This window comes from Lepisma saccharinum, chromosome 8, assembly GCF_977018435.1.
Source record: "Lepisma saccharinum chromosome 8, izLepSacc3.1, whole genome shotgun sequence".
Lineage (NCBI taxonomy): Eukaryota > Metazoa > Arthropoda > Insecta > Zygentoma > Lepismatidae > Lepisma > Lepisma saccharinum.
In genome coordinates, this window is record NC_139236.1 from 88,462,376 (window position 1) to 88,479,425 (window position 17,050).

The 17,050-nt window shown below is 39.9% G+C and overlaps 1 protein-coding gene across 1 annotated transcript in view; it reads left to right on the plus strand.

The window, feature by feature from the left end:
- The first annotated feature begins 4,424 nt into the window (after nt 1-4,424).
- The window catches only part of LOC145991629 (pyrethroid hydrolase Ces2a), a 52,442-nt gene continuing 39,816 nt past the window's right edge, over nt 4,425-17,050 (plus strand). Inside the window, exon 1 of the mRNA XM_083127691.1 lies at nt 4,425-4,873. Within this exon, the coding sequence (XP_082983817.1) occupies nt 4,775-4,873 (99 nt within the window). The 5' untranslated portion in view covers nt 4,425-4,774. The remainder of the gene's footprint in view (nt 4,874-17,050) is intronic.

Here is a 17,050-nt window from a genome sequence, read left to right on the forward strand (position 1 = left end):
GGGGACTGGACCTTCAGTTCAAATTGGGATCCGAACCACTATGTACCTCCACCGGGTATCCCCTGAACCTAGAAACCTGAAAGTTTGGGATATCTTCCACTTGTGACGTAAGCAACGACCGAGAAAAGGTTTTCCTATTTTGAATCCCCTGCTAGCGGGTATGGACATAGAAACATGAAAATACTTATTAACAAAAGTCCTCGACAGATGGCGTAGTGTATATTACATAGTTCAGTGGACTAAGCTGCAGGCGTGTCGCTAGTATGTTTGTACCTAGAAAAATAAATAATTTCACAAAGAAATTAAAGATATATCCTCAATAATAGCAATAAAATGAAATATTAAGTACAATTTCAAACATAACATGAAAATAAAGGAAGATACGAATGGAGATAATGCAAGTAATATTGTCTTCGTCACATCGAGGAAAAAAAAGTACGCGTCAAATCTCCTGCATATGGCCTTGAACGGCTGAACAGCACCAGCGAATCACAGACGTGCGGCGTTGCCTAGTTCTGTGCTCTCTGTGACAAGGGGTTTCGCTCAACCGTGTGAGATTTCGACATGGCACCGCTGCAGTGCGCTGCTATTGGCTATCGCTATATGCAGGAGATTTGACGCGCACTCTAAAGGGTGTTTCGTATAGGACGCCGAATTTGAATCGACTGCTATTGTTTTGTTTCGAGGTTGGCAGACCTGTTCTTACCAATGTTGGCATCTGTTGTCATGCCGATTAATGTAGCCTCAATTGTTTTGACTCGTTTGTTGTGGTTTCCTTCCGAAAATCCTCGAATAATCCAGGAGCGTGAAATCCATCCATCCGCTGAGAACGACTGTGTGGTGTGGGTTTTGGGCAGGTGGAGTGTGATCTTACAGCCTGTGATTTCTCCGTATGGGGGTTTGTGGAATCACAGGTGTACGCCAACAAACCACGAACCCTTTTGGAACTGAAGGCGGAAATCATACGGGTGATTGGAGGCATCGGGACAGACATGTGCGAGACGGTTATCAATAACTTTGTGGAGCGTATAAATGCATGCAGACTCAGTAGAGGTGGACATATGCCTGACATTGTCTTTCATACGTAAATGGGAGATATTTTCCCTATTTCTATTTAATTTTCTAATTCGGCGTCCTATACGGAACACCCTATATTTCATCAATGTATGATTCGTCCATCCTCAACCTTGCTAATTAACTAATAATAATAGTTTTAAGTCCACTTTATGCTCAGGCTAATCGGGATTGGACATACAGTTTAAAGTAGATTTGTATTTTTGTTATTTACTTTCTTTTGCCACTTTTTACGTTGATGAGGATGAGTGATAATTAGATGAAGTTGAGACTAATTCCACATTGTGTAAATCGTATAATCAATTCTTACTTTTAAGGAAAGAAAGAAATGTAATAGTATGCTGTTTTGTTGCTTAGCAACCAGTTGTTGAAAGAAAATGAACAGATATAACAAGAACGTTTTGTGAGTAGTTCGCATCACACTAAATCGAACATAAGTTAATGTATTTATTTAGTGCAAATAATAAGTATATTCACCAGGGAACGATGTTGTGATTTTGAACTCTCGTACGTACATTGCTGTTACTTGTATAATTTGCTGGAAGTGGAGCAATGATTAACTGAGCACAATGTAAAATGCCGAAGCCTCTTCGACATTAGCAAAGTTGGTGAAGGGTGTGACTGACCCAAAGATGTTCGTTTATTTCATTTATTATGTTTTGTTTAATTTTGTGCTTAATACGCACGATGATATATCTATGTTATCAATTTCTGTTTTGTTATATTTTGGAAAACGTTGTTGCATTAATATGATGTATAATTAATTATAATCACATTCTTCATAATGTACAATTACGATGTATACATTTCTATATACATTTTTGACCATAGCAACGAAAAAGAAACAAAACACAGTTGATCAATATGTGAAAAAAAATATATATGGAAATTTTAAAATTAGTGACTTCCGAGTTTCATTGAAGTTATAAAAATCCTAATTGCTATTTCGTAAAGTGAATACTAGGATGCTTCGTTGAAATTCAAGTACAATTGTAAAAGGCTTGCTTCAAGGGCTACTTTAAAGTGGCACTGAGAATCGAACCCCGGACCCCTCATCATTGCGACTAACCCAGTGTGTAGAAAAGCGACGTAAAATAACCTAACCAGAACGATGTAACAATAAAATAATACAAAGTATATTGCACTTAGGCTGTAGCCACAACCCCCTCCCCCCCCTTCCGGTTAGAAACTCTTATACGTTCTCTGATACATATTACGAGAGAATTGCAACGTGACGTCCACAGAGAAATTACTTTCGCAATCTCATGCAAATGGATCCTTAATTAATGGAATTTACTCGTAAGAAGGCTGGCTGTAACTGACCTGGATTTTTTTCAGCCGGTTGATGTTTGCAGATCTGTTTTGCACCTGCTTTACTCTACTTCACCTGTCTCATTACGCAATCAAATATGTCAAGGAAGAAATGGATCACGTTGGTTTCCCACAGCGTCCCCACCCCCCTTTTCCTGCCGCTCTTATCGCCACTGATTCAATTCGACCTGGTTTCTCTGCAGCCTCGCTTCTTGAGTTGGAGTCTTTTGAAGTCCTGGACTGGGACTGGACCTAGAGTTTAAAGTGGGATCCGTAGCACTATGTGCCTCCCCTTGGGATCGAACTCGTGACCCAATTATTCGAGCCGACCGCGTTACAAACGGCATCCGTCGCCCACCGTGGCGAAGTGGTTATCACTACGACGGCAGGGATCGCGGGTTCGAATCTCGGTCCGAGCCGAGCATGGGTGTTATTTGTGAGTGACCCTCTTCAGCATTGGATTGTATTGATTTGGTGTTTTAAGTCCACTTTATGCACAGTAAGGCTAATCGGGACTGGACCTACAGTTTAAAGTGGGATCCGAACCACTTGTGCCTCCACCGGGTATCGAACCCGGGACCCCTTGATTACAAGGCGACGACGAACCCTCTTCAGCAGTTTCAACATGTAGTATAATAGATTCACCGAGGTTTGAATTCTTTTGGATAGGGAGATTGAGCAGGAAAATGAAACTTCTTCAGTTCGGCTAACAAAAAATTAGATTTTCTTTTTCAACAGCAGCATCTTGCGTCTGTCAAATTGTTTGAAAAGTGCACTACGGGTAAAATCGCACCTTGTACTACGTGCGTCACTGGATGTTACTGTAAGGAAGAGGTTCCTAAAGGCAATTGTCTGGAGCATGTCACAATAAGGATCTTCCGAGAGACACTCGAAATCTCTTTAAGAACTTTCTCCGACCAGGCCTCATCTCCAGGAAGGTATCTACTCGGGACAAGCTCCGGCACCTACCGACCTGTTGGGTGAGAATGAGTCCAGGCAAGGACTTTAAGAATCTTTTTCTGCTCCCCTAAGAATAGGCAATAGACGAATTATACCATGGCCCTGCACGCTTACAGTCTGGACCGGGAGCTTGTGTAATCCCTTCCAGGACCAGCTTTATAGGGTGCGGTCCCTGGTCCCCACTGGAGGAAATTTGCTTTGAAAGTGCCACAAAATGATGGGGGGGTATTGATAATTGAAATGTGGTCAAAGTTTAAGTCCATTTTACGCACAGATAGGCTAATATTGACTAGACCAGTGGCGTGCCTAAGAGGGAACTAAACCTCCCCTTTGGCCCAGTATTCCTAAAAAGAACGTCACAGGAATTGAAAATATGGCAAAACGAGAGCTGGCTGCTAAAAAAGTATACGTAACTCCGTTTCGAAAACCCTGGGCACGCCACTGAATTAGATCAACAGTTTAATGTGTTTAACACAATTACAAATACTACAGTGATTGAAAGTAAATACAGCTGAGTCTGAAAATATCTAATGCAAACTATTTTTGGCGGACCAGGACTATTTCATGATTGGTTAGAGACGATCTTTACCCAACCAATGTTATCATGTCTGTTCCAATACTACCTTTCGATTTTTTTTCCGGTCAACATCACTGTGATTTCAAGAGCATAAGAATTTAGCAAAGCAGTTTTAAAAAAAGAATTCAAAAGCTCCAATTCGAAGCAATCGATTAAATAACTACGCAACCAGGTTACGTAACCATAACAAATGATGTTGCGAGGCGTTGTAAAATGCTCAAAAAGCCTTGCATGACTGTTGCATGAATGTCACACGTACTTTTTTTTTTCGGCTGACCTCTCCCCCCTTCTCCCCCGCTACTTTTCCTTTGCCGTACACACGTATAGAAACAACACACACCCTGGAAAAGTCCAACTAGCCGACGCATTGCTCGACCTTAACCGGCACCGGATGTTGGACAATGGGGCCGGAAGTAATGTAACAGCACCCCTCCCTCTCGGGCCCTCGGAGGGGAAGATACATGTTGTGCGGATGCAGGTATAAACACCAGTATGTCCCTGAATCTTTCCTGTTTCGTTTCACGTGAAAAAGCGTCCTGTGTATGTGCGTTAACACGCCCGTGCATTGCTGACGACATCTCTGAATCTAGTTCACGTCACTGGGGATAGGCCTGTCCAGCAAGGAATCCGAATTTTGCCGCAGGATGTCGCTGCTGTCTTGCCCTGTTGATCGCAACATCTGCACAACGCATCTGTGCCAGAATTTTTGAACGTTCCGGACAGATTTTAATTACAAAATGTCCTAGTGCACGCAACGATGGGAAAGCACGTTTTGTGTGGTATATGGCAGTGCCGCGTATGTAACGAATATTGATAAATTGTTTCATTTTGTGCCCATGGAAAGTGTTCACGATGTGCGTGTACTATGATCTATTATTGACAATGCTAGTATTCAGTGTGGTAAAATGCCAAGAACCTTACGTCACAACAAAGCGTGGAAATATAAGAGGGGTGAGTACAAAACTTTAGCAAGATTTTTATCACTTTGCCTCATTTTATTCCTTTTTGACAGAAGTTGCAACAGGACTCATATAGCAGCAGTGGCGTACCCATGATTTCCGAAAGAGGGGAAACGTATACATCTTTTAGTAGTCAGCCCTCATTTTGACATTTTTTCGTACCCTTGAAGTTATTTTTTAGGAATACTGGACCAAAGGGACCGTCACCAACCCCCCTCCCTTGGGCACGTCACTGTATAGCAGCATGTTTGGATTAAGGGGGCGGCAGCCCTACCTAATGAACGCCGTGGCGTGGCAGAGGCTTGGTGGGGACGACCTCTAATAAATAATAATAACCGAACGTCGAATTCAGTGACGATGGCAAATCTTAGCATTGACTGACAAAAAAGAAGACATGGCTCCCACCCCTGGCTACGCCAATGATTGATTTTAATTTATTAGTGATTATTAAAAGTTGTGTTAAAGTTTTAAATAGTTAAATGTTAACGCTAATAAGTAAATGTGAGTGTTTTCATGAAATAGATTGTTGATTTCGTGCAATTAAAAGGTAAGGTGCAATTTGCACCATGCCGTGGAGGCACATTACAGGGCAATGTATAGGTCGGTTCCCACACATTCTCGATCTCGGTCAGTTTTGGAGGTGATGTGATCAAGGCTGGCTTTACTCCCAGGGTTGCCTCCAGGTACCAATTTATTTGAGACTGGGTGAACCCCAGAGCCGCTTTTTGTAGGGATAATAACATAAAACTTCCTACCTTGGTACACCCATACCGGGAGTCATCGAACCCGGGTCTCCCGGGTGGCAATCACAGCCTTACCGACTTCTTAAAGTTTCCCCTCTTATTACCTTTTTTCACATATCCGTTTTATTCAATTTTCTATTTTTTTTATGGAAGACAAACACAAACATCCATGTCTTACGCGGGATTCGAACCCAGCACCTCTTCCGTCGTAGCGCGCTGTGCTAATCACTATGTCATGGAGGTCGATAATCGACTAGGCAACCGTAGCTCCTGATTCATTGCAATTAGTATGTATTAAATTATAAAACTTGGCGTTTTATTACAATTTTGTAATTGTATTGCGAGTTCGTTACATATGTTGCATCTTTTGATGTTGATAAGAGGACAGAAGAAGGTCATGAATGACCAGTGGCGGCGCTTGGGTTCCAAAACGGAAAGGGGGGGGGGGGTTGGGCAAGGAAAGTTTACGCGGAGGCAAAAAGTGGAGGGAACCTCCGTAATCGCCGCTACTGTGAATGACTATCAATGAATTAGCTTGATGTAACTTACATGTCATCAATTTTGATCAACCTGTCAACTTTGTTTTGTAGCTTTGCTTATTAGTTTGAATTTGTTCCTTTTATCATTCACCCTTTTGTTCTATCTGGCTTTAGCACGTCTCTGAATCGGTGTTACAAAAGCCAATTCGAATCAAGCTCATGCGGGTATTGGTTCATTTATCCACTCCCCCCCCCCCCTCCCAGTTGTAGACGCCCCCTTGAACATCGAGATGCGGGTTGTTAGCTGGAGTTATTTGTGTTATCAGGTGCTTGTTTGATTTCCGATACACGACCACGCGACACTAGCGCCACGAACAGAGAAGAGTTTGTGTCTATGCTCCAATGTCTTACCGTCTTCATTTGTCTTCATTTATTATCTTTCAAGTTATTATTTATTTTACGTTCGTAACCAGTTACATACCTAATGCAGAATTGGAATAACGAACAATAAGAGATGTGAATGTGGCTGAGAAAGTGCAGACGCGCAAGATATAGGCCCAAAATATAATAGAGAGAGAAATATCTTGTATAAAACTTTATACTATAATCTAAAGGTTCAGTTTCCAATAAATCTGTGAAGTTTGCTTGTCAATTCAGATGTACGGATGGGTTATAGTTTGTACATTTTTAAGAAAGTGTAACATACAATTGTAAAACGTCGTCGCCTTGTAATCAAGGGGTCCCGGGTTCGATACCCGGCGGCGGCACATAGTGGTTCGGATTCCACTTTAAACTGTAGGTCGAGTCCCGATTAGCATTACTGTGCTCAAAGTGGACTTAAAACACCAACTCAACAACAACAACAAAAATTGTAAAAGGTAGAGTGTTCTCTTTTTTTTAAATCTAATATCTGTAAAATAGGGGAGAAAGACTAAATTTTCATGTAAAACAAATATGTATATTTTATATGAATATTATAATGGACAAAAAACGGCATAAAAGCTGTTAGGTCCAAAAAAAAAAAAAGGAATAATAATATGCGTACCTGATGTTCCTGCTGCGGGGAGACAAAATAGTATTCTGTTCCATGGAATTTTCGTGTGTCATATCTTTCAAATAATGCTTCCCGCTACATAGCACGGCGAATTTGGTTGCCTACAGAGAAGGTGCGAAATTGCTATATAAAAAGCAATTTCAACCAAACTTGGTACACGTATCACTTACAATCTGTAAATAAATACTGTGATGTCGCCCCTGGCTCCCCTAGGGGTGGGGGGTGGGAATGGGTGACATGTAAAAATAATCGAAAACGACCGATATTAGTGTGGAATCCATAGTTTTCGGGGTCGCTAAGATAAATAGTAACACTCCAAATGCCGTTCAACTCCAAGTTCATCGCCTATCGGCATGGGGGTGAGAGGGGGTGAAAAATAAGATGTCAAAAATGGCCTAGATTAGTGTCGAATCCATAGTTTTCTGAGTCGCTAAGCTAATTGGTGACATGCACGATGACATTTATAATCAAGTTTTGAGTTAAATTAATGTTTTAGTGAATTTCTAAAATATTTTAATTTATAATTTGTATACTGTACTTATACTTTTAAATGTCTATAAATATAATTGGTTAAATTTTACACTATAGTTAGAATTCATTATTTCCCTGTCTAAGAGAAGATTTGGATAAATAAATACCCGGGCAACGCCGGCTAATCAGCTAGTACGTGCGTCCATTTCGATCTTCAGCCGAGAGATCGGGAGAAGCGTGGCGGGCGGCGCTGACGGAGATGCCGACATTTGCGGCCTGTAATGCCCGCTTATTTTTATGGACATACGCAGACATTTATATAAATATTGCAAAACGAGCACTAACCTGTGTTATAAGATTACGGGTTTTAATTTTAGTAGCTTAGTGGCTGTATGTGCCGATGATTTTGACACGCCCACCTCTTTTGAAACACGGCGTAGAGGTTTGTTTGGAGAACGTTCTAACGTTGCATCAATATCATCGAGTTTTGCTTCGGTTAGAATCCGTCGTTTTTGCTTAGGTGTTATAAAATTTAACGATCCAGTTTCTCGTAATTTAAGGACAAGATGTCTAACCGTATCTCTATGTGGAGTTGAAACGCCTGGGAATTTCTGTACAAATTGCCTACACACGTCTCGATACGAGTCTGTTTTCATGTACGTGTCATACATAATAAATCTTTGTTCTAACGTGAACCTTGCGGCTGGCATTCCAATCGTCTCACTGACACAACACACATACACACTGCAATAACACAAGCAAGTAACTGCAAGTAACCAAGAATAACACTCTTGCGCACAGTACGAAATTAACACGCTCTTGGTTTACATTGCTCTTCACTATATTTACAACTCTGGCTTCATCTAGTCGCGAAGGAACAAAAAAACTCGAGCTCGGAGATTTCGGATTACAAGGAAGCTCACGAAAACCATTCACTTTTAACGGTTTCGTCTGCAGCGTAATCTTGATACAGTGTTGCACATTCGAAACCTCCAAACGATTCCCATCGCCACAAAACTCTTTCAAGGATATAAACTTAAGCAGGACGTTACTGGTCAAAATTATGATTAAAATGTTCTATTATCTGTGGCTCTTAACATCGTTTCTAAAGCGTTTTTTTTTGTGTATATAAGGGCAGAACTTGGATGAATTACAGATGATAAATTATAACACAGGTTAGTGCTCGTTTTGCAATATTTATATAAATGTCTGCATATGTCCATAAAAATAAGCGGGTATTGCAGGCCGCAAATGTCGGCATCTCCGTCAGCGCCGCCCGCCACGCTTCTCCCGATCTCTCGGCTGAAGATCGAAATGGACGCACTGTATTATATATAAAAATGCCGGTCACTGAGAAAAAGGAGCTGGGGACTGAATTATTTTTAGCTTTGCTTTTGTCTACTCCTGCCGTGTGTGTATTAAAGTCAGGGTTGCTAGAGGTCCAGGGATTTTTAATGCAATCAATTCCGGTCCAGGAGAGAAAATCAGCAAGCGTAAATGGGTTCTGGACCGTAAGGAACCTTTTCATGTTTTAAGTATTTCAATTCGGGATCAATTTAAATACGGTTCAGGAACCTTTTTTCCCGGATCAATTTAAATAGGGTCTAAGTTCCGTATTGAAATGAAAGAATACGCAACTTGGACCGAGTTTAAATTGTGGGAGAAAAAAGTTGTTGCCGAAACCCAATAGAACCCATTAGAATTTATTGGTTCCTGAACCTTTTAACAACCCTGATTGAAACATCATGTAATCAAGAAATGTGAAATTGCTTACGTAAATACGTAAGTTAACTTATGTAAATTTATTGCATTAAAATATTTTATATCTTGCCATTCAAAAGAGGAAACTGGTCCAATGCAGGAGTTGCCTTAAATCTGGTATCCAGCTTGCTGCTCATTTAGCTGCCAGGATGGCAATTTTCTCTCGCCCTGTCCCCCGTAACCTGCTATCTGTTAACCAGTGGAGCGTAAATCCCTTTTTTCACGCTCAGAAGGAGATAGTTATCAAAAGAATTGCGTGGATATCGCTGCGGTTTTTGTGGTCTGCGTATTAAACGTTCCTCCCCAGTTTGTATAATCCTTCTGACATAGGCAACGAAAGAGAAAACGTACTGGCTTCACTGCTTTGTGATTTCCTTCTCTACTTAACTTCCTCACTTTAGCATCTTCTTTGCTTATCTTCTTTCATTCCTCTTTCATTTCATCTCTCCTCTCTTCCTCTTCTGCCTTATATTTCTGCTCTCTGTTTCTGCCATTCTCTCCCGCTACGTTAGTGTGTTATTATCTTATTTCCTCTCCTGTTAATTTCTCACTTTCTTATTTCCTTTCCTATTAATTTCTCACATTCTTATGTCCTATCCTATTATTTCCTTTCCCATTAATTTCTCACTTTCATATTTCCTTTCCCATTAATTTCTCACTTTCTTAATTTCTTCCCTATCAATATCTCGCTTACTAATTTCCTTTCCCAGTGGCGTACCCAAGGGGAGGGGTCATAACCCCCTTTCACCCCGAATTCCTAAGAAAAAGAAAGCCAGAAAACTGAGGACTAACACCTTCTCTTTCAAAAATCCTGGGCACTCCACTGTCTTTCCTATGAACTTCTCACTTCCTTATTTCCGTTCTTATTAATTTCCAATTTTCTTATTCCCATTCCTATTAATTTCTCTTTCGTAGTGGTTTCTACTTCCATTCTCTACAAATACTGTTATATCTCGCTCTCTGTCTCCTTCCTCTGTGTCTACTGTCATCTCTTTGTTGCTGTTTATCCTTTTCTAAGATTCTCATTCTTTCTATATCCACTCCACGCTCACTCTTATAACCTTACCTCTCCATGCTTCTCTTTCTTCCTTTCCAATTTATCCACTAGTCGGACCCTTTTACGATAATGTTCAAAACAGACATAAGGCATAAGCATATACATAATCAATCCCATAGAGCAGTGGTTCCCAAAAGTGTGCGCCGCGACGCCCTGGGGAGCCGCGAAATGTTCCAATATTTTCACTGAATTACACTTACTTCCAAATATGTACTTATTTAGTGCTTTTTACACATAAAATATTTCTAAATTTGAAATATGTTAATTTCTTAACTTAGGCAAGAAACCTAACCACACTAACTAAGCGTTACAAGTGTTAAATAGGCCTACATTCTGACTAGGGCGCCGCGGGAAAATCTTGAAACACTAAGGGCGCCGTGAAACGAAAAAAGGTTGGGAACCTCTGCCATAGAGGATTATATATATGGTGATTAAAAAATCCCTTAACACACCTATAAAATTTCAATGAGTTAGGCTGGGTACAGATGGTCATGATAGAAACAGGTTAGGCCTAGGGGAAAGCATATTGGTGTGTTCCAAGCGTACGTCCGCCATAATATTGGCCGCCATATTTAATTCAAATCAAAAGTTTTTAAATCGGAAGGGGGTGATGTGACACATCAAATCAGGCTAGAATTTCACGAGAAATGCAATGGTGAAAGTTGTTTCGACGTATCTTTAACCAGTAAAAAGTTATGATTGTAACAAATGTCTCATTTTCCAGGTGGCTCGTTCCCAAGCGACATGTCACGGTACTGAAATCTTCCTAAAACTTTAGATCCAGTCCCGATTAGCCTATCTAAGGAAAAATAATATTGTAATAAAAAAAAGTGGACTTAAAACAAGCTTTCGACAATGATGCACACCGTAGGTTCGAACATGGGACCTTTGGCTTCTTAGCGTGTGACGTTGACCATTCCGGCATGGATACAGACAGGGAACGACATGGAGATCAGAAAAAGGGGTGGAGGTTCCGATCATTGTCCGGTGCGGATATATTCGCGTGCGTGCAGTTTCGTCTTGTGTGCGTGGTGCCCCATTTACCACATGTTATCGGTCTGGCCGCGGTTGGACGGTTGCGCTAACTTTTAGTTCAGTGACTTTGTACGCGCCACGGAACTTAAACAACACCGGAACTTCCCGCCGCACCCACGTTTGCTTTGGGCACGAACGCCCCTCCAGGCCAAATATCCTAACGTTGTTAATAATTCCATAATGGACTTTTCCGTGTTCCGCCGAACTTGAGCGTTGAAGTCGTGTATTTAGTTTTCCATTGTTGCGGAACAATTTGCATATTGTTTAACTGTTGAAGTTTCATTGTGCGAACTTTACGAACCTCGGACTTTGCATGCAGCTGTTTTGGAAGCAGTTTACCCAGTTCTGAAATTTAACAACTTTGCAGCATCGTCTAATGTTGTTTCTTATGTCCAGAGTTGAAGAATGTGTGGAACCTCCAACTGCTGTAAGGTCCGTTTTATACGAAAGCTTTTTCCTTAACATTTATGCCATGACCAAAAAGCTACCGTGTAAATTGAGAAATCTTATGGCATTCAGATGCCATGGCATATTTCATGGCATTTCTCAAGGATAGGCTCGGTCCGAATCATTTTTCGTAGCGTAACCAATCAGAAGCGACCTCTAGGTCACGAGTGCAGTTGTAATGGCGGCCGCGTGAGATGTAGAAAATGTATCACTTCACATTTTTAAACTACGATAACTATTGAACCGGGAGGAATATCGCTTCGTATTAAATGGTTTTAGGTAGGGAAGAATGGCGCTGATTAAATACATATTTTACAACGTTTACTGTACACGTATGGAAGAATATTTTACCTTTTTTAATTGTAAACACCGTGCACACAGTGTAACTCGACGTGCACATCTATGTACAATACACACAGCTAGCAGAAATGTTCCATAAAATGCTTTCGTGTAAAGTACTACCTGTTATAAGATTTTTGGAAGCATTTACGTAACATTTATGCTAGCGAAAATGTTAAAGGAAATTCTTTCGTCTAAAGCCGGCTTAAGAAGTGGGAGATGCTAACCAGCAAGAAGCGGAGGAGGGTGCGAATTAATGGAGGAAATGCTACCCACCCCCTACTAGAGGGAACTCCCACCTATTGTTGATCCCCAGAAGAGTGACAGTTTCGCAGCAGTTGTGCATTTACTTCAATATTATCGGAATGGGCACTGCCACTAAAAAGAAACCCGACTACTGTATACAGGAGAGTATGAATTTCTCCGTATGTTGATAGTGGAAGCGATTTTTTCAAGTTGATTATTAAGCTGGACACAATGTTTGAATAAGAATTTTCATATTCTCATGCATTCCTTATGGAATAAAGATAGCGCGACTTCAAGTTACGGCTAATCAAATGGGAGTTTCGACTTTTCCGACGACAAATCAAATCTTCCACGTGTCCTCTATTCGTTCATGTGTTTTCCTACGCCATCGGAAGTTTGGTATTCCCAAGAGAACAAGTAAAATAATACTCCCATGGGCGTGATGTTAAGTTTTCTCCCCCTCCTACAACCATCGGGGGAAGGGGCAGTTTAGGGTCCTCGCATCTGACTGTACAGTAGGATCCATAAGTAATACAGTGCAAATTGTCCATCACCATGCTCGTGCACTTTATTTGACCAAATAAGAGCTTCAAGAATTAAAAGAAAACTCAAAACAAGCTGTTGACAACTTCTGCTCCAGCATACTTAAAAATACATCGCTTAAAAACATATAGGATGCAAGAGAAAAGTTAATGAAAATAGTCATGGACAATTTACCGAGCAATACTAGTGGATCCCACTGTACACAAACTGTTCCTGAGGCTTATGGCAACAATGTTGTCTCGTGGTGCGTAGCAGAAGACGATTTTACAACGCATTGAACGTCTGCTGTAGTACACGCCGAAACTTGTATGAGAAGAATGAAAATTCCAGGACAAATCAATGACCTTAAGGAACTCTAATTTTAAAAGTAATTAAAGAGAACACGTAAAATGGTTATGAATATTTGTGTACTCAGAATATTACTAACTTCTCAAAACCTTACATTGCTTCATCACCATAGGCGTAGCTAGAACTTTATATTTTGGTGTGCACAAAAAATATGAGGTCTTGTACCTTTTTAATAGCACATTTTGCAGCACAATCACTTGGCTCTTTAACTGCACTGATGTTTGTAAAGGAATATAAATTCACTAAATGACAGTGTTGGAAAAAAATTAAATTGCATAGAAATTACACACACACAAAATGTTCATAAATGTTACAAACAAATACATCAAAATACACGTCATCTATAACAAGAGACGTCTGTCAAAAGGTACAATTCATCAAAAACTTCATTTACATCAATAGACTAAGTTTTTCCTGTTCCACAAATAGCAAGAGCAGGGCTTCCTGCTTCTGAGTTGCTCTTAATTTAGTTTTAACTTGGGTAAGCTTGGAGAAAGCTCTCTCTCACACGTGCAGCTTGTGACAGGTATAGAAGAAAAGCGCTGTTGTACAGAGTAGAATGCAGTAAATATCTTCTTTGTCCAATGACATAAAAAAATCGAAAAACTATACACACTCGTTTCACCAGCCATAATGCACACGTTTGTACCAAGTAATGACATTTTCAACTTCTTACAAACTGCCGATTATTTTCTCTCTTATTGAAATATCTGTTTTTAATTATCTTTGATAAAGCAGCCCATTAGGGTGTGCCTAGGCACACCCGGCACACCCTGTAGCTACGCCTATGCTCATCACAGCTTCAAGAACCACTCAAAACAAGAAAGCGTAAGCAGATGCAATAAACCGCTCATATCCAGGGAAGGCTGCTGATGAACTTGCCTTCATTCTTCCCAAGACGTGTTTGCAACAAGTGCTGTTACCTTTAGCCCCCCAAATCGCGGAAAACATAAGAAACGAAAGTAAAACCACTAAATGATACCGAAAACAGGACGAAACTGTTAACGAATATCGAGTAGAAATAGCTGTTTAAAACCGTGTCATGCTTTAGACTGCCGATACCATAGAGGTATATTTAAATTCGTAACAAGCAGCGGTTGTTTGTTTGATTGGGTGTGGTGGAATGGACGTTTGTGTGTGTGAACTGTGCAAGATATATTTGCTTGCTCCACGAGAGGCCGAACAAATTCCGGACATGACACACACCCTTTCTGCATACAGAATTTCCTGTTTGATGCTGTTAACAATAAATGTTCCTTTGTCCACGCACATTCGCTTTACAATAGTCACCCAACTGCAATTCTTCCTGAAACGAAATTGCGAATTCCTGCAACTAGCCTAACTGGAAGGACGGAATGAATTATTATGAATTGCACTAATACAAAATTCAATCCAAATTAACAATGTTCATAGAAGCAGCGTTTCAGCATCACTTATGAAGGTTTCGTCAAACTAAAGGAAAATTCCATTGTCATGTGTATAGCCAAGACTACTTTTTTTTACATTAAAGTAACAATTTTCCTGATAGTTAAGCAATATTTTTCTTGCAGTTTCTGTTCAACGAATTATGAAACAAGTGAACAATTTTGTGTCACGAGTGGAACAGAAAGAACTGGCTTTTTACTTAATAAGTAACTTATTTTAATTTCTGTGAATTTCCAAATTATGAAAAATAAATTATTTAGGACAATGACCTTTGAATATTCTAGTGGAGTTGAAGGGAAAACGTAACAGTCAATTACAGGAGAAATTAATTGTCTCTTTGTGACACGGGTTGGACACAATACAAAACAAAAGTAAATCAAAAAGTTAAAATAAACGAACAATGTGTAAAATACCTCATACATTCTAACATAATTATGAAAAACTCAATATGCTGACCAAGGCAGAAATTTATTTTATTATAAAACATAAACTAAACGTAACGTTTCAACCTTCTAGCAAGGTCTTCTTCAGACTCTGCACCAAGTACAAATGTTTGATTGAAGACCTTGCTAGAAGGTTGAAACGTTACGTTTAGTTTATGTTTTATAATAAAATAAATTTCTGCCTTGGTCAGCATTTTGAGTTTTTCATATCATGGAAACAAGGCTTAATGGTGTTATAACTTAATTATGTACAACAGTTGAATTTTTATCCAAGATAGGGTGAAGTTACAGCACCGGTGGAGGCACATAGTTGTTCGGATCCCACTTTAAACTGTAGGTCCAGTCCCGATTAGCCTTGCTGTGCATAAAGTGGACTTAAAACACAAACTCAATCAATCGATCAAAGTTAGAGCATTTTATTTAATTGCAAAAATTGAGAATGACATGGAATGTCCCTAAATTATTTTACGATGATGTGTTTTCCACACAGGTTAATAATATGTGGTGTTCATATTTGAACAGTTACTTCAATAAACTTATTTGAGAAATCTGTGTTACATATATCGGCGTAATAATTATTGTTGATCTTTCAACTATTCAAGTTTTACCAGTGGCATGGTGTGATTAGCACAGCGCTCTACGATGTCAGGAGTCCAGGATACCAGCCTCGGCCTGGTCATGGGTGTTCTTTATGAGTAGGGAACGGATTTTAAGGTGCAGCACCTTTCAAAAAATGTATCCGTTTTCATACCGATCGCATTTTAGGACATGAAATCAAATACAATAAACACACTTTGTTGCACCTTTTCGTGAGATTAGTACATTTATCCCCTTATTACCCCTCTTTGATGCTCCAGCACTTTTTTCCTTCCTGTTTTGTTAAAAAAAATGGACAGAAAAATAAATGATTTTCACTCTTCTTGAGCAGCCACATAAAATCCTATAGTCTCATCTTGTAGAACAGAACGATAGCTATAAAATGGTGTAATATAATCATTGCAGCCCCAATAGTTCAAGATAATGTAGCAAAACCCGCGAGAGAAAACATAAACTTCAACAAAACCTATTCCGAATATGCAATCTAATTACTAATTATGTTATTTGCTACAGTGTTGAATAGAGAATGTTTATGTAACTGGTTTAGACCTGAATAATGGCATTTTATCAGCACCTTTTCTTTCTTGCACCTTTTTGAACTCATTTTCAGAACCTTTTCTTTCTCTTTTCCGACCATAATTTTGCACCTTAAAATCCGTTCCCTATTTACGAGTGTCCCTTCGTCAATTTCATATCACTCATCTCATCCCCACCGTCGCGATTAGGCAAAAGTGGATGAAAAGTGACGTAACATAACTTAATTCGATCAATAAATCAATCAAAAACCAATCGCCTGCCCTCCCCTCACCCTTTTACAGAAAAACAGCCATGCTCACATCTTGTCCGTGAAGTTTTATGTTTGCGTAGATAAGATACCAATAAAGGAAAAGAGCGTAGAAGTGGGTTTTTTTCGCATTGTAACAAACCTGCCGTCCTGCGCCAGCGATGTTGCATTGTTTTGGAACCTTCGTGTCCTGCGGATATTCACACTTAGTGATCTCAAGGTCGTTCAAAAGCGTTATCCTCGAGCTCTTCTGACCCATATTAGACTACTGTTACAATGTCACAAGGACGCTGGACGCCACTACAGGGATTTCCCCTCGAACTCAACAAGCAGTTAAGCTTTGGAAGAAGGGGAAGACAAGTGAAGTGTATGTTTTTAGCATGTGGCAAAGTAGCAC